The following is an 18,236-nucleotide window of genomic DNA, read 5'->3' as shown; positions in this document are numbered from 1 at the left end:
AAAAAAAAAAAAAAGAGTGTAAAACTCTAGCTTGGGTTTCCAATTTTTAATTCTGATTCTGGGTGTGGAGATGACTTTCCCAAAGGAATTTGGTGTCTCCCAGTCAATGCTCTTACAGCCCTTCCCTGGAATCCTGAGGGACAGGGAGTTTGAGTGGGCCCCTTTGGAGAAAAGTTGGCTCTCATGAGTCAGTGGGCTTTCCTAGGGAAGACCAGCTTGTTTAGCACAAACCAGATAGAGACCCTGCAATACATAAGTCACCAAGCACTATGTGAAAAATGATATATGCTCTGTGTGCAAGGATCCTTTCCCCAAATTGCAGGGCAGCTTCGTTTTAGATTATATTTAGAAAGAGAAAGTGCTGACACTTACCAAGGGCTATGTTGCATTTTTATTTGTAAAGAGAGAGTTTTTGTGACGATATTGTGTTGTCTTCCCATCCAGTACCACGGGGAAAATGGGCTAGTACATTTGTGAGAATTTTGCAGGGCCCGAATGTATCTATCTGCCAAACAGGAATGTTAAAATTAACAGTTCTCTGGTTACAGTTCTAAGAGGCTTAGGGCCTGTCATTCCATGTTGCTGAAGGAATACCGCTTCTAATAAGTATAATCTGGTGAGACATGCAGCACGCTCTGCTCCCAGTTGAACCCAGCTGGGAGATAAGGGTGCTCAGCACTTCATAGGAAGTGCATGTAAATTGGGCCATTATTTAGTAGTGTCAAACCACAAGAAGGGAAGAAGACAACATATGTATTACCCTTAACACAACTAGAGAGGCAAGTCACAGATTACTTCTGCTCTAACCACTTTCCTGGGAGATGTTCTGCTTTCTGTCACAGCTCACATTTTGCTAAGCATTCTGGAACTTCTGTCATCCACATCAGGCTTGCAGGAACTGGTTCTTGTGAGAAAAATAGTGCTTGTGAGCAAGGGATTTCTTTCCAGTTGAAATCACTCATTGGCTTTCTAAACCTTGAAAGCGTGTGTCATTTCTAGCTATGACATATAATTTCTCATTTGTTGTGTCCCCCCCCGGGTTGATCTAGTTAGAATACAAGCCTGGTCCGTCTATGAAGATGTCTGCTTAATTTCCATTATTTATCATTTAAAGTAAGTTAAAATCTTGAGTACAGTAACCTGGATCTAGTTCCATTGATCCCTCCATTGGAGATTCCTTCTGAAGACACACAAGCAAATGCCACCAAACTGGCACCAACAAATGAAAAAGAGAAAAAAGAAAAGAAGGCAGAGCTGTACAGGAGCTTCTGGAAATTCTATATGATGCAAGCCTGCAGTCTCGCAGGCTAACTCTCTCTCTCTCTCTCTCTCTCACACACTTGCATACATTGGGGGTTGAAATGAACACTAATCTGGCAGTTGATGGGTACTGAAATATTGATTGATCTACCAAACTCGAATAACCTCTCTGTTACCTTGAGGCAAAATTTTATTTTATAGCCCTTGTTAAAAGCAGTCAGGCAACAGGGGACTTCAATTTTTGTTGCCATTTTGCAAACTGTATGCAGGATGAATAAATACTCTCTTAGAACCTATCAATTTTGCATTTTCAAAAGTTTTGAAACATCCCTTTGATTTACTGTTCCACTGCAGTCTTGTTAGGACCAATTTACAGGTTTTGTTTTGCATTTCTTTTGTTGTTTTTCCATATTTCATATGATCAAGGGGCTTTGACAAGCAATTAATCTGAATGTGGCAGTAAAGTTTAGCTTGTGAAAATGTAAAAGGAGTGAATGAGAGCTACTTCATAAAATGGTTGCTCTTAAACATTTACAACTATTCGAAGAAATATTTAAACAATTAAACCTACATCTCAGGTATGCCCTTGATCTATAAGAAGCTAATGACAATAAATAGTGCTTCATGTTTAATGATGAAGCCCCAAAGTTAATTAGTGTGTGATTACAGCTTTTTAATTCTCTTTAGTCTTTTCATCTTAAAAGTAAAGTTACTGCCTGTCAGACTGTCTGGAGTGGCTCACGACCAAGAGTGCCAACCTCAGGGCAGACACCCCAAACTGACAGTATGTTCTATTAGATTTCATCAACCCAGTAACAAATGTGAACTCCTAGATCACTGAAACAGTCTTACCATGGAGTCACAGACAGTCCCCTTGAGATTTCCAGTCTATCTTGACATCCAGGCAAGCTGGACTTAGTGATAAATGGTCACTTACTTATATCAAAAATCGCAAAATATTCAGGCTACTTCCAGACCCAAAAGACCAGTCACTTGCCCCAGATCAATTTGTACCTTAGATGTCATTATCAAAGACAACACTGGTAGCCTGTAATAAATTTAACTAAAAAGTAGGAAAAAGAAATGAGAGGTTTTTTTACAGGTTAAAGCAAGCAATCATATATACATGAAGAAGTTTGTCTGCGATTCAAAAAGTGTCAGAGATATAATAATCTATCAGCATTTAATGTCTTTTTAGGGCTTAACCCAGGTCAAAAAACCTATATTTTATCTTGGAATACAGACATTTCAAGTAAGATTAATGCATGCAGCAACTTACAAGTATTTTATAGAATCTAAATGCATTCTTACAAGTCTAACACCTATCTTGAACAATATTAACATATAGATGAGCGGGTCTGGTTTCCAGCTATGAATTTGTCAGTGCTCTGCTGGTGCCTGCAGACTTGGCAAGAGCTGGCACCTGGTTTACCAGCATCACTGTGCCCATAAAAGGTAATAAATAGATGGCACTGGAAGCTGAAGTCCTCTATGCATAGAATAGGATGATGATGGTAATAGAAGCTTCAACCATTGTGCCTCAAAGAAAACTGGGAGGGATCTTTTTAAATTTGAGACAAGATGGCAGGTTAGTTTTCATGCCATTCAATCTTCGACTGTCCGTTAAAACTATCACCCAAGGTCGCAGACTGTGGTGGCAGTTTGTGTTGTGGATATTTATTCTCTAGAAATAGGAGCAAGATCAAGCTTCGTTTTATACAGGCCACTGTATGGCCCTGAGATGTTAAATAGTCCTCTTTCCATTTAGGCCTAAATAAGTAGTGATGGAAGTATCTGATAACACTTTTAGTATCCAGTCTTTGGCAATAACCCAAACCTGATCCTTCAGAGGAAGGCAAGTCCCAGGGCAATGTATGTTGCTAGTGGCGCAATTAGCGGAAAAATTAAAGGATAAAAGCACATTGTGAGCAATTCATCTTAGCAGGCAGGTAGAATAAAGGAGGTTGAGGTTGGTGGTGCCTATTCCTAACACACACCATATGAGATTTCTCTCAGCACAGTGTTGTATGAGGGCAAGACATACAGTGATCGTCATCAATACCTGCAGGGAAGGTACTGCTCACGGAGGAATGCCAGGGAAGGGGTGTTAAATAGGGGAATGGTTGATCCCAAACCAAAGTAGACCTGGAATTAATCACTTCCACAAGAGAAACTATCAAACCTTGCGTACACAGGAGGAAATTGGAACAAATCTAACCCTTCTGAATTGTCTTCTTTTAAGACTGGTGCCTTTGGGCCTGAACCAGGCACAGGACTTTTTGCATTTGGCAGTGACCTTGGTATTATCTGTGAGTTAAATTGAAACATGCCTGTGATAGATGCTCTAGAAATACCTCAGATCTGCACTGGCTTTGCCAACCCGCATGCTGCTCCAGTTCCAACATCCAATTTCCTGAGCAGGGATTAATTGTGTGTGGCGATTTTTCTGGTGTCCACAAATATTCCCTGGAGTTTGGAAAAGACCAGCGGATTTATTTTGTCCCATGTCATTTTCAGTAAAGGTAGATAATTCTAGGAATAAATTACACACAACAAACATAATGCCAGCATGTGGAAATAGAATGCTTGAGAACAGATCACTATGTATTTCATTAAACCACAGCATCTTCTGCTCCTTCATTGTGTGGAGTTGGGAATGAGCTGGACTCTTGTTTGGATGCTTACCCAGATCATGGCAGAAATCCAAGTGTAAGACTTTTTTTTTTTTTTTTTTTTTATTTTTAAATGAAGGTTCTTCTCAGCTATTGCTGCATTAAGATGTTACTAGATTTTAAAATAATAAACTTCTTGATCTATACCTGGTGCCAGAGTTACTGGACTTACTCCCATTCCATCCCAGAAAACTTGGATAAAAGCTAGTCATCTAGGTCTACTGCATTGTGTTGAAGTGATCTAACTCCATAAGTAGAGGATCCTAGTCAGGTGGGTTATATCTGCACATTGCCTTTCCCAGTTGGTGGAAGTTTTATCCACTCTCCGATCAGCCAGCTATTGACAGTGTTCTCGCACTCCTCTCATCACTGGCCTAATTTAAATCAGTTGTATTTGAATATAAATTGGGGCGGGGGGGGGGAATTCAGATCTTCTTCAAATACAGATGAGTGTACAAAGGCAATTTTTCCATTTGTTTGCACTCCTGTGCATGTGGCTGTGTGTGTTTTGTAAAGTCAGTCCGCCATTCTGGCTCTCTATATTGAGTGTTTGTTTGGATCATACACATTTTTAGAATGGGCCCCTCGGTCTGTAAAATTCAGAATTCAGGCAACTTTGTTATTGATATTAACGCCATGTCCCCAACACTGGAGTGTAGATGACAAAACACTTAGTTTGCGTTCCCTTGAAGGAGGTAAAACACAAACATAAACAGCATCAGGTGCAAAAATTTCCAAACCTGACCTGTGGTAATGAGTGCAATTCTCCATGCACTATCACTTGGACTAGTGAACAACTAGGGCTGCCAGGTGTCGAAAAGTGACCCGGGTAGCTCCAGTCAGCACCGCTGGCCGGTCGGTGGCACAGCAGGGCTAAGGCAGGCTCCCTGTTTGTATTGGCTCCACACGGCTCCTGGAAGCAGCGGCATGTCCTCTCTCTGGCTCCTATACATAGGGGCAGCCAGGGGGCTCCGCACCCTACCCCTGCCCCAAGCGCCAGCTCCGCAGCTCCCATTGGCCAGGAATCGCAGTCAATGGGAGCTGCGGGGGTGGCGCCTGCAGCTGGGGAAGCACACAGAGCTGCCTGGCCACACTTCCGCATAGAAGCCAGAGGGGGGACATGCCGCTGCTTCCGGGAGCTGCCTGAGGTAAGCGTGGCCTGGAGTCTGCACCCCTAACCCCCTCCCGCTCCCCTTCCCACCCTAATCCCCCTCCTGCCCTCCGAACCCCTTGATCGCAGCTTGGAGAACCTCCTGCACCCCAACCTCTCATCCTCAGTCCCAGCCCAGAGCCTGCAACCCCCAGCCAGAGCTCTCACCCCCCACGCCCTAACTCCCTGCCCCAGCCCTGATCCCCCTCTGAATCCCTCGGTCCCAGCCTGAAGCCCCCTCCTACACCCCCAAACCCCTCATCCCCAGCCCCACACCTCAACCCCCCTGCCCCAGCCTAGAAACCCTTCCTGCACCCTAAACCCCTTATCCCTAGAGCCCACATCTCCATCTGGAGCCGTCACACACACACACCCTGCATCCCAGCCCTGATCCCCCTCCTGCCCTCCGAACAGTTCAGTCCCAACCTGGAGCACTCTCCTACATCTCAAACCCCTCATCCCCAGCCCCACCTGAGAGTCTGCACCCACAGCCAGAGCCCACACCCCAACACGCTGTCCCAGCCCAGAGCCCTATCCTGAACTCCAAGCTCCTCATCCCCAGCCCCACCCCAGAGCCCACACCCCTAGCCGGAGCCCTCGCCCCTTCCCACACCCCAAGCCCCTCAGCCAGCCTGGTGAAAATGAGCGAGTGAGTGAGGGTTGGGAGAGGGAGGGGGGATGGAGTGAGTGGGGGAGGGAGCTGAGTAAGGGTGTTCTGTTGTGTGCGAGTATAAAGTTAGCAACCCTATGAACGATTGACACTAGATCATTTTTCCTGGCAAATGAGACCTGGCGGAATTTTAGACCGATGCTGAAGCTCTTTTGGATGTGTCTCTGTATGTCTAAAATGCATATTTAAAAAAAAAAAAAGAATTAAACCACCAAAGTATGTCAAATACAAGACTAATTAACGTCTGCCTGCATTCCACAAACTAGTGCATTGAGTGAAGGCTTCATTCATAAAGGGACACTAAAAGTTTCTATACCTAAAAATGAATTTTTAACATTTGTCCCCTATTATAACTAGGGAAGATAAAAACAACGATGGATTTTCTTTTTAACTGGTCCTTGCTGCAAGTTGAATTGCTATTAAAAGGAGCAAATTGACATATTGTGCTCTGTTCATGAGGAACGTGCACAGGTTTATTTACAATGGGTTCCACAGTAAGTTGGGGTGAGAGAAATGCATTTTGATTCTATGGTAAAATAGGTCCCCTGCTTACTTTTAAAGGTGACTTGTAAAAGTATTTTTTTTAATTTGGATTCATGCCTTGTTTGCGTCCTTTATAACTTTTTTTATATACACAAGTGGTTTCTGTATTTTTTTTTAAATGCTGGAAGTATCAGGACTACCAACTATGGGGTTTTTAATTTTACTGGAGCATTTGTTGGGGTCTATCAAGACGTATAGTGTGACCTTACACAATTTAATTGAGGGCAGGAAATGCTAAATCATTTTAACAAAGACCTCTGTTCCCATGCTGTTGTTTGATTATATAGGTTAACTGGATATTAACAAAAACTAGTAAAAACCAGAATTTTAAACAGTCTAATTCTAAATCCCTTCTCCCCCTCAATTGCCCAACTTTCACTCTCTTGTCTTCTTCAGTGTCAGCATTCCACCGGTGGAGTATCAATGGTGTGGGTTGGTTGGTTTGCTTTGCCAAAATCCCCTGTTGTGTTCATGGCTGTAGAGTATTCTAAGCGAAGTAGAACCTGAATTTCTAAAGTTTATAAAACAAAGTTTTTTCAGGCCTCTTTTTATATATTTTGAAAGAGTAAATAAAAAAGGGGCACAAGCCCAATTAAAACAAAAGAAAACCTTACAACTCACTTGTAAAGTAAAAGATAGTCTGGAACATCCCAAATACCCGAGCAAGCCAATTTTTAAGTTCTAATAACCATGACAGTATCCCTTCTACTTCTACTGTTTAAACCTAGGGATTGTGAGAGTTTGAAATTGGGAGATAAGTAATCTGGATCTTTGTTTTGATGCATTTTAAACTCTGAATAAAAGGGAAAATTTAATTTAAATTTAAATTTTCTAGATACTTAGTCTTTCGCTTTGAACAGGACTACATCATTATCAGATTTTGATTTCATAGCAATGCACAGGCAAGTACTTTCAATGCAGGTCAGCTTATTTTTTTTAAAAAAAGGGAGGGAGCAGGTAAGCATAAAAATTACAGCAGAATGCAGTTAACCTCGAGACACCATCTTGCCGGGGATGGAAGTGTACTGAGATACCTGGCCAGAGTCAGGCTGAATGAAGAACACTCTGGTGCTGCTAGTTCAGAATTGTCTTTTTTTTTTTTAATTATTATTTTAATTTTAAGGTTCCGTCTCAGCAAAGCAAGCTTGTTTTTATTAGCCACTAGGGGGCTTTGTGGTTGTTCCATGTTTTGTGGATGTCCATGAGCACTTCTGCACTCTTTGCAGATGGAAAATGACCTGTTCTAGTTGGCTGTGTCTTCCTGCCTTTTGACATTATTGAGGAAAGGCAGAATTGTCATTTTCAAGTTTCCCACTTAAAATCCCACAAACTTTTTTTCCATTTTTTTAAATTGCTGGTCGTCCCCTCCCCCCCCCCCCCAGCGTAATGACTTTATCACCGTTTTGAATGTGGGCTCAAACAGAAACATGTGAACCCTCTTCCATTGCAGCAGCTCTGGATTCCCAGATATTAACTCATTCCCCTGCATGGCAATCTTCCAGATGTTACTTGTGCTGGATGGGGAGGCTTTCTGTTTCTGATAGGTTAACCAAGCACTGGATGAGGAAAAACTCCCTTTTTCATTCAGCTGAGATGAGTCGGACCAAAATTTGTGTGCGCTTACTAACACTTTGTACAGCGTATTAATAGTTCCCCAGAAAATGCTTTAAACTAATTGTTTATCTTGTTTGAAGGCAAATGTCTTTATGTTCTATAGGGATGGCAACAGATTTGTAATCCTGTTTGTTTCACTCCAATAACTGTCCCATTGAAGAAGCCTTTGGGTGGTAGGAACAGAGTTTGAGGAAAGCCTGAAAAGCCTGCGCAGGGATCAGACTTTATAAAAGGATCAAGAATTAATAGCAATGGGCACCTGCCAACATTTTGTGCAGTTTGGGCTTTTGTGTTTTCATTGTCAGTTTGTGCTTCTAGTTTGATTATGAGCTAGCAGCTTATGTGACGCTGCTTGACTGGTCAAGAGCTGTTGCTGATGGCTACAAAGGAGTGTTTCCTTTTTCTTCATCTGCTTTCCTTGACTTTGATCTACACACAGTCTTTTGCTGGCTTAGGAGCTCAGGAGCACATCCCCTCTCAGAGAATTTGAGGCATCTGATACCTTCTCATATTGAACACAAGGTTGTGCTGAAATGAATGGATTTCATCAGGGAGTGATATTTTTACAGCAAGCCTCAGCAAAATCAATAGGTCGTTGTGTTGCATCCATAGCTTCGTATTGGAGTAATTCAAGGCACAAAATCTTTTCTCCCCATTTTGATTCTACAAAGTATATTAAAACTGGATTTGATCCTTTCTTAGAGTTGTAAATACTTTTTATGAGAATTTTAATTTATTTTAAATATTTTACATTTAATAATAATTGGTGGTAATATAATAATTTAGCATTGTGTCATACAAGAGAGCATGGTGCTTTCGCTTGACTCCACACCATTAGGGTCTTCAGTCTGATTCCTGTGGGCAGACGATGAAATCAAGGAGACTATGTTTGTTTGGGCATACGGTGGACTGCCCATGCAATTTGAATAACAAGACCAATTCTGAGCTGGAGAGGTTTCACTGTGGTGAGTTAACAGGCCTCATCCCTAGACAATAATTATCTTCATCTTTATGCATGGAAACCCCATGGTTAGTAGGACGAGAATAATACTTATTTAATTTTACAGTTCAATTGAAGTTATAGGTAGTTACCTTGTAGACAGTTGATCTGACTGACCCTTGGTGGTTGACAAGTCACCTCATCACAGCAGCAGCCATGTAGAGGGTGACTGTTTGTGCTCATCTCTGTCTCCCTCTACTGCTTTGCTGGGCACAGTAAAGATACAGCATTAGGAGCAAGATTGAGGCAAGGAGCTAGCGTGTTTTCATTGTATCCTAGGTGCATGTTGTGCATGTAAAAACACAATCTTGCTCATTGCATGAGAGTTCTGGTATTTTTTTATCCTTTTTCTCTTGTATATGGGAATAAATCATTTTAATGTTATTACTTCCCCTTATAATGAAGACTGAAAACAGCTTTGTTACATAATGGGAAATGTAATGGCTGTTCAGACACTGTAAATTACAGCCTAAAGAAAGTAATGAATTATGCATGCACAAATAACTGCATCAATAAAAGGATTTTCTTCAGTTTCTTTCTGAGTGTTTTGAACACCTGCCCATTTATATCCTCTCCCCTGCCCCCCCCTCCATTTCTGGTTAAATCAGCAATTAAAGTAACTTAAAGTTGGAAGAGATGCTTTTAACACACAGACGTTAATTGTATTATTCTGAGTTCAGACCCTGTCCCCAGTTGCTCTTCTCCTTGGGGTTCTAGTTTAATTAGCAGTCCCGTAGAATATTACTGTGTTCCTTCTTGCAAAATATGGATAGTCTATATAGCCTTCTGCATGACATCAGGAATATTTCAGCAATGCACAATGTGTGCCTAAAATCAAAGTTTAAGGACCTCTTTCCTGCAATTTAAAATTGCTTGCTTGACTGAGAGAGCCACAGTTCCAATCTGCCCAGAACAATGGCAGCTGGCAAAGGCTTCCACTGTTTAAAAAAAGCAAATAAGCTGTACTTACAATTTCATGACTGTTTTTAAAATTAAAATTGCAGTACACACACACACTGCGTGGGAAGGGCTGTGTTGTCTTGGATTTTGTGGGGCTTTGCTAAATAGTAACCATAATTTCTATTGATAGTCATCCCATCTGTCAGGTTTACTGAGCAATGAAAGAAGTAATATAATTAACTTCTAAGAAGTTCCTTTATTTTAGCAGATACAAAAACCACTATTAATTGGAAGAGGGGCAGAAAACCCTCCGTTGTACACCATAGCTGTATGGATCGCTTGGTGATCTTAAGCGTCTGGTTTAAAACAGTTAGACTCCTTGGAACACAGGTTCAGAGCCTTGTAGGACTAACTTGGCCCTTCATCCTTCAGAGGCAGATAAACTGAGTTTACTATGTGTGGGTCTTTTTTGGTTGAAACTTTAATAAACAAGGCCCTGATTCTGAAAATGTTTGTGCACATTTTTAACTTTATACATGAGTCATTCTGTAAGCCAGTGGGTTCACTTGTGTACATAAAGTTAAGAATATTCTTGAGTTTTCAGGATTGATGGCCCCTGCGCTGATGGCTGATATTTTTTTTTCCCCTTCACCCCACTGCTGTGCAGTATGTTATGCACTGGTGGGATTTTACCCATTGCTGTGTCCCACTTTACCCATTTACTCATTGCTGTAGATAGTTTGTGAAATGCTGAGCCTACAGGATGTGAGGTAAGGCCCCCCTCCCAAATGTCACTTTGTTCAAAATGTCAAACTATATCTGTCTCTTTCAATAACAAGTTCTTAAGCTGAAAATATATCTCCTTACAAATTATACTGAAGAAACTTCACAACTGGTTGCTCAAGGTATGATCTTTTTCAAAGTAGGAGGATAGAATTACAGTGACTGCCATTAAAAAGTCAATTTCAATTACTATCATATACTGTTCTTACAATCGGGGCTTTTCTACGGAGGGCAAAAATATTTTGGGTGAATGTGGCTGGCCTTATTGCACAAACTATATACAATAAATTACACCACTGTTTAGAAAGAGATCAGTAAGTTGTTCCTAATGCACAGAATGAGTGCAGCTGGCGGCTTGCATCTAGGCTTAGCCACTGTCCGGGAGGGAGGTGACAGGGTGGTGGAGTGACTTACCCTAGGTCACATTGCAGTTCAGTGGCAGAGCTGGGAAACCTTGGCCTCCTCACTATCAGTTGAGTGCCCCAATCCCGGACCACTCTGCAGAAGATCTGTTTGGTATGAGCTCTGATTCCAAAACTTGGGTGTTCCTCCACCTTTTGCAAACGATCATTGATGAACTGAGGGAGCTTGTCTGGGCCCCAGTAACACGTGCTCTGAATTGGAAATGTAATGGACCTTGTTATCCTTGCTAAAAAGTGTGTGTGTTGGTGCAGTGTTTGGGGAGGAACTACAAGTAGTTGAGAGGTGCTTTCTGTCCATACCTTGGATGCCTTTAATTAGATTTCTAGCTCATCATAAGAGGATCATCATTAAGGAGGTTTAGTGTTTCCCACTAAATATAACCCAGTTCTATCATTTAGGTCATTTACCAAAGCAGTTATGAAAGCAACATTGCTGACTTACAATTCCTGTCATCGTTTTACTGCTCACCAAACAAATATTATGCTATGGTCTCCTCATTGCTGAGTGATGTTTAATGCTGCTTAATTTTGGTATGGCCAGAAAAACACTATTTGAAAAATGCAAATATCCTACCGCTAATGCATATGTGAGGTTAAAAAGATTGATCATCACCCAGATGTTAATCCTGGCTCAGCAGCACTAAATGTTAAATACACTTTTTTTTTTAAAATTTTGAAATGTTCTTCTCTGTTCAGGGGCTACGATGACCCTGTTGAGACAGAGATGGTTGACGAGAGGATCCCTTACCTTCACGGTGGCTACGCAGCACCATTAGCGCAGCCTGAGAGGGGGAGCATGGCTAGCATCGAACGCCTGGGCAAGCGCTCCCCCTCCATTGACAGCATCCGCAAAGACCCCAGGTGGCGGGACCCTGACCTCCCTGAAGTGATTGCCATGCTCAGTCACCCCATCGATCCAGTCAAGTCCAACGCGGCAGCATACTTGCAGCACCTGTGCTATGAGAACGATAAAATAAAAAAGGATGTGAGGCATCTCAAAGGGATTCCCATCTTGGTGGGGCTGCTAGATCACCCAAAGCCAGAGGTCCATCGCAAAGCTTGTGGGGCTCTCAGAAACATCTCTTACGGGAAGGATAACGAGAACAAGGTGGCTATAAAGAACTGCGATGGGATCCCGGCATTGATCAGGTTATTGCGGAAGACAAACGACATGGAAGTCAGAGAACTCATTACAGGTCAGTGTCTGAATTTTTTCAGGGGAAGGCTTTATTGGTTTCGGGAACAAGAATTTTTGAAGGTGCAAGATTGTCTAAGAATTATGAACCACTGGCTGCAGTCATTTGTCTCAGGGCATGTCTATATGCCGAGTTAGCATGAGGCATGTGGGGGTGTAAATCTACAGCACTGCAGCAGGTCTGTGTGGACCCTGCTGCTGTGCACTAAAAGTTCAAAGTACACTCGGGAGCTCTACACCATAGAAGTCTAGCTTTGTGGGTGCTTTGGGCTCTCGTACCCTCCAGGATGTTACAGTGAATACAAGCCCTAAGAGGGCTACATATATGTAACAGATCAAGTTAGTTCACTCCAGCAAGCCTAGCTGGATTGAGAGCAACAACACTGAGTTACACAGAGTGATTGGATTAGCGGCACAGAGTGAATTGCATCCCCGCTACATTACTAGTTACAGCATCAAGAGCCCTACGAGCACCACTTAACTCAAATTCGAGATTTGTGTGTATAGCTGGGAGTTGGGTTATGGGCAAAACTCGAGTTGCTTGCTGTGAAGACATGTGTTATGTCCTTAAGCGCCTGATGTTATGAGACCCACTGGATGCTGCCGCATTAAGTGCGTCACAGTGTAGCTGCATGCACCTATCTATTCAGGGGAAAAACCAAGGTGCTGTGCAATGTGTGGTGAGGTTGTGTGGCTAATGCTATAAAGGCTGGAAAATTTTCAGATTGACAGGCACAGGGGCTGCTGCTGAGACAGTTTTGGGAGGGGGAACGTTCATTATAATTTCAGGAAAGGAGGCACTACCGTTTTTAAAAAAAAAAAAAACTGCCGGTATATACTTAGCAGCGATTTTTTTTCCAATTATTTGTGGCTCCATTATTCAACCAGCTTTTGTTTGAACTTAGCCTTGGACATACTCCAAAATGAGTAGTGAATTACATGCCAGGTTTCAAAGTTCAGCCATTGAGTTACATATGTGGAGGGGGGTGAGAAAGCGTGTCAACAACTCTTCACATTGTGGAGACTTATTCTTCTTCAGCCTCCCATAATTCGAAAGCAGGAACATAGATTTTCCCCTCTTTGAAGAGTCAGGGATGGGGGAGGAGGAGGAATGACAGTTAGATGGAGACCAGATGGAGGATTTTACTCCAAAAATAGAGTTTTTCAGAAAGTACTAAGCATCTGAAAATAGGCCTGTATGATTGAAATGTTTAGCTACCTCATCTGTATTGGGATCTGCCAAGCAAATTCAATCATAAAATGTGGCATAATACATTTGAGGTAAACATTATAATGCTATAATCACTGCAGGACTTGTGGCAGTGCTCTCCAGGCTTTTACCAAACATCGTCCTTTGAGATGGATATTGGTACTGAGATGCTTGTCCTTCCTCAAGCATTTTTATTTATTCAGCAAACTGGGCCTAACCATGCAATCCACAAACTAACTACCCTCCTTCCAGTCCTTCTCCATAGAGCTAGGAAAGAGGAGCCTTTTGCTAAAGTATTTGATTCAGCAGGATGGCTGACTTTGTATTTTGTCCTTTTAAAAAAAAAAATTGGATAAATAAAATGCATTTCTCTGCAGTTCTGGTTTGTTCAAAACTCATTTCCAGAGCTCTGCCAAGGAACACATTTATTTTGTCAGATTAAAAAAGAAAAAGCTAGTCTATAATTTACTCTGGAGGAACATCATTATAATGTTAGGTGGTAATCAGTCATCTCAGAGATGGCAAAAACAAACTGGAGTTTGCCCCCTTTCCCTCTGAATGGTGTTTGCTTTGAATCCCGACTGATGAATTAATTTCACAGTGTAAGTATGTGCCATTTGATCCTACCTCAGAAGTAAAATTAGTAATTTTGTTCTGCTTCCTTATGTAGGTATAGTTCCTACTTGCTATTTTAAGCTGTTTTTTCTCTACTGAGAAACCCTAGGAATGTTAAAAGTATTAACCTAAACAGATGTCCAGCAACAGATGATGATTCTTTAATCTCCATCTATGCAGGATGAATTTAATTCTACTCTTAAAGCAATAGTGTCAGAACTGGGTGTTAAACATTCTAGCGGTAATGCCGAAGGGAACAGAGTTTCAACAACAATTGTGTGGGCTGAGGCTGGTGGAATCACAGCTGATATTCAGACTCAGCTGAGTCTGAACTGCCCATCAAAAAAAGGTTTCAGAGTAGCAGCCGTGTTAGTCTGTATCCGCAAAAAGAAAAGGAGGACGTGTGGCACCTTAGAGACTAACCAATTTATTTGAGCATAAGCTTTCGTGAGCTACAGCTCACTTAGAATCATAGAATATCAGGGTTGGAAGGGACCTCAGGAGGTCATCTAGTCCAACCCCCTGCTCAAAGCAGGGCCAATCCCCAATTTGTGCCCCGATCCCTAAATGGCCCCCTCAAGGATTGAACTCACAACCCTGGGTTTAGCAGGCCAATGTTCAAACCACTGAGCTATCCCTCCCCCCACTGCTGAGATGAAGTGAGCTGTAGCTCACAAAAGCTTATGCTCAAATAAATTTGTTAGTCTCTAAGGTGCCACAAGTCCTCCATCAAAAAAAGAATTCCTAAGGACAAGACCAGGGAGAAATAAGATTGAAGTCTTTAAAACAATACAAGAGGAGCATTCAGCCAATGCTACTGCAAAAGGACTGCATGCTCTGCAGTGTTACATACACTGGTTACAGTTCTGGAGCTCTCATCATGATGATAAGTTGACTTTGTATCAGGATTACTTCCCACTGCAGTCGATCAGAGTGTGCGTTTACCATGAATGCATTTTATTCTGTCTGGAATTAAACCTTTGAGAACTTTTTCCACCATACAGAAGTTAGTTCAGATTCAGATGGAGGTAAAGAAGAATAAGTTTAATTGCTTCTTTTAAAAGGCTGCAACTTCAGACCAGTTGTTACATGTTATCTACACTAATTGTGATAGTGATTGCTATTCAGATCTGAATTGTGGCCAGCCATTAGTTGGCTATTCTAGGTATGGTTGCATTATAAAATAGGGCTGAGATTTCCAAAGGGTCTAAGTGAGTTATGCCCCCAAATCCCATTGCAATTTGGGCACTGGACTCCCTTAAGCTCCTCTAAAACAAAAACCCGGCCTAGATGTATACATCAGTATATATCCTAGGATACTAACTCTGAAAGGACACAGGTTAAACAATCACTGGATGCATCTACACGGCAAAAAAATAAAAATAAATAAACCAACCTGCCGTGGTGAGTCTCATTGCTCAGGTCAACTGAGTTGGGCTCGTGTTGTGGGGCTAAAAATAGCAGTGTAGCTGTTCAGGTTCTGGCTGAAGCCTGTGCTCTGAAACCTGGCAAGTGGGGAGGGTCTGAGAGCCCAGAAACCCAAAAACCTTGCACCCTACTTCCTGGACAAGGTTTGGTAAAAAGCCTCACCAATTTGCCTAGGTGACTATAGACCCAGACCCTTGGATCTTAAGAACAATGAACAATCCTCCCAACACTTGCACCCTCCCTTTCCTGGGAAATGTTGGATAAAAAGCCTCACCAATTTGCATAGGTGACCACAGACCCAAACCCCTGGATCTGAGAACAATGAAAAAGCAGTCAGTTTTCTTACAAGAAGACTTTTAATAAAAATAGAATTAGAAATAAGAAATCCCCCCTATAAAATCAGGATGGTAAATACCTTACAGGGTAATTAGATTCAAAACATAGAGAACCCCTCTAGGCAAAAACCTTAAGTTACAAAAAAGATACACAGACAGAAATAGTTATTCTATTCAGCACAATTCTTTTCTCAGCCATTTAAAGAAATCATAATCTAACACATACCTAGCTAGATTACTTACTAAAAGTTCTAAGGCTTCATTCCTGGTCTATCCCCGGCAAAGACAAAATGTAGACAGACACACAAACCCTTTGTTTCTCTCCCTCCTACCAGCTTTTGAAAGTATCTTGTCTCCTCATTGGTCATTTTGGTCAGGTGCCAGCGAGGTTACCTTTAGCTTCTTAACCCTTTACAGGTGAGAGGAGATTTCCTCTGGCCAGGAGGGATTTTAAAGGGGTTTACCCTTCCCTTTCTATTTATGACAATAGCCTAGAATGGCATTGGAGCATGATGGCCCTCAGTGCACGCCAGGCATGTTAGGCATTTAAAAATACCTACCAATCCCCAAAGATATAGTCATGCTGTATCCTCTAGTTCTCTTTTTTTAAAAAAATCTAGGGTTGCACAAACAGCCTGCACTTATTGTACTGCAGAAATCTCAGTTTATTAAGGCTTCACAGCTACACTATGACTTGAGCTGCAATCAGAAATGCTACTCTGTGGAGCTCCTCCTTGAATCAGTCCGCAGTTATCCTCTTGGGACTGTGCAAAGCTACCCATTCAATGGATCATTTTCTGACTTCAGAAATGAGAGCAGAGCTGATAAAGAAAGAAATCTGCTCTGATTGGGAAAGCTGCAAAGGTTTTTATCTTGAACGATAAGGTTTGGTGTGGAACAAATGTTCCCATCAGATATGCAAGACAGAAATTCTATTACACTCTTTTGACAAGCAATCAGAAGTTAGTAGCTTTAATGAATTTTTCATTCTTTGTGTGCTCATTGAAATGTAATTTTGTTGTTTAATGACACTGCATGATATTTTAAGTGGTGCAGAACATTATTCTCCTGACACTCTGTATTGGCAAATTGGGTTTAATTGAAAAATGATTGACCTTAAATGTTCTAAGGAGAAAATCTTTTGATCTAATAATGTTCTATGTAGAAACTTGCTGTTTGATGCAGCCAATCAGAATCCATTTCTTGTGGGCATTAATTAATGTATGTTAGAAGCCTAGCAGCTAACCAGAATTCATTTCAGCGGGCACTAACTCCTCTTGGAAGTCCACTACTCTGAGCAGCATATTTTCTAATTACAGGTGAATTTACTCCTTTTTTCTGTTGGGAAACCTGTCAAAAGAATATATATTTCATGAGGCACTGTGTAACCCAGTAATTTATCTTCAGGACCTGTGCTTGGCCTCTTTCAGCTTGGGATGCCCAACTCCCATCACCAGAGCTCAGTTTTATTTTCTTTTTTTTTTTTTTTTAAAGACTGCATATATAATAGAATACATGTCAGACAGATGACTACAAGATCAACTTACATCAAGAGCACCCAGCAAATATATGCAATTTATTTTAGATGATAAATGATTCAGTGTGCTGCATAGATGAAAGAGTAAACAGGTTCTTGGTTTTTTTTAATTTAATAGTAACACTGGATTCTGCAACTAAGCAAAGTAAGAAAGAAGATTCTGTTTGGATTTCAAAAGATGTTAGCATGTCTGTGTTTGACGCACTTTCTTTAAACCTGCCCATCATAGACAGCTACTGGAAGGTGGGGCCCACAGCATTTGGAACTGTGGGCTTAAATTGTTTTTATATGCTGTGAAGTGAGGATTTATAAAAACAGTTTTTATCTTCTGTTTTCTTTGTTACAATTTGTATCAACCAAACTACTTTAAAAAGACAACCTTGTTGCTTCTGCCTATGCTTGATGCCTTGGGTAGCTCGAAATCTACATGTATATTCAAGCTAGCTCTTATGAATGAGAGAGAAAATTGATTATCTTCTGCAAGGCAATAGTATATCTTCTTATTTAAATCCTAACATATATGCCAACCACTGATCAATGCTCAAAAAGGCAAATTCTTTTAGTAAAGGCGCATGGAAAAAGTTGATGGATGAATTTGTCTTGCAGTTACTGTTTTAATGACTTATCTTTAGGGTCATTTTAATGAACTGATAAATTGACAGGAGTTTTAAAACTGACTTTTTATAAGATAACATATTAATTGACAGGTTTCAGAGTAGCAGCCGTGTTAGTCTGTATTCACAAAAAGAAAAGGAGGACTTGTGGCACCTTAGAGACTAACCAATTTATTTGAGCATAAGCTTTCGTGAGCTACAGCTCACTTCATGCTAATAAATGTAATGAATCATTTTTAAGGGCAGAGGTCAAATTACGGTGATGTTAATCTTTGTCACTCTTTGTTC

The 18,236-nt window shown here is 41.3% G+C and overlaps 1 protein-coding gene across 18 annotated transcripts in view; it reads left to right on the top strand.

The window, feature by feature from the left end:
- ARVCF (ARVCF delta catenin family member) overlaps window positions 1-18,236 on the top strand; it is a 431,820-nt gene that overhangs the window by 311,537 nt on the left and 102,047 nt on the right. For all 18 annotated transcript variants that reach the window (XM_074972913.1, XM_074972912.1, XM_074972915.1 and 15 more), the window contains one exon: window positions 11,711-12,210. In XM_074972913.1, the coding sequence (XP_074829014.1) occupies window positions 11,711-12,210 (500 nt within the window). The remainder of the gene's footprint in view (window positions 1-11,710; window positions 12,211-18,236) is intronic.

This window comes from Natator depressus, chromosome 15, assembly GCF_965152275.1.
Source record: "Natator depressus isolate rNatDep1 chromosome 15, rNatDep2.hap1, whole genome shotgun sequence".
In the NCBI taxonomy this organism is placed as follows: domain Eukaryota; kingdom Metazoa; phylum Chordata; order Testudines; family Cheloniidae; genus Natator; species Natator depressus.
Note: the sequence above shows the minus strand (reverse complement) of the source record. Positions and strands in the feature narration are given on the sequence as shown.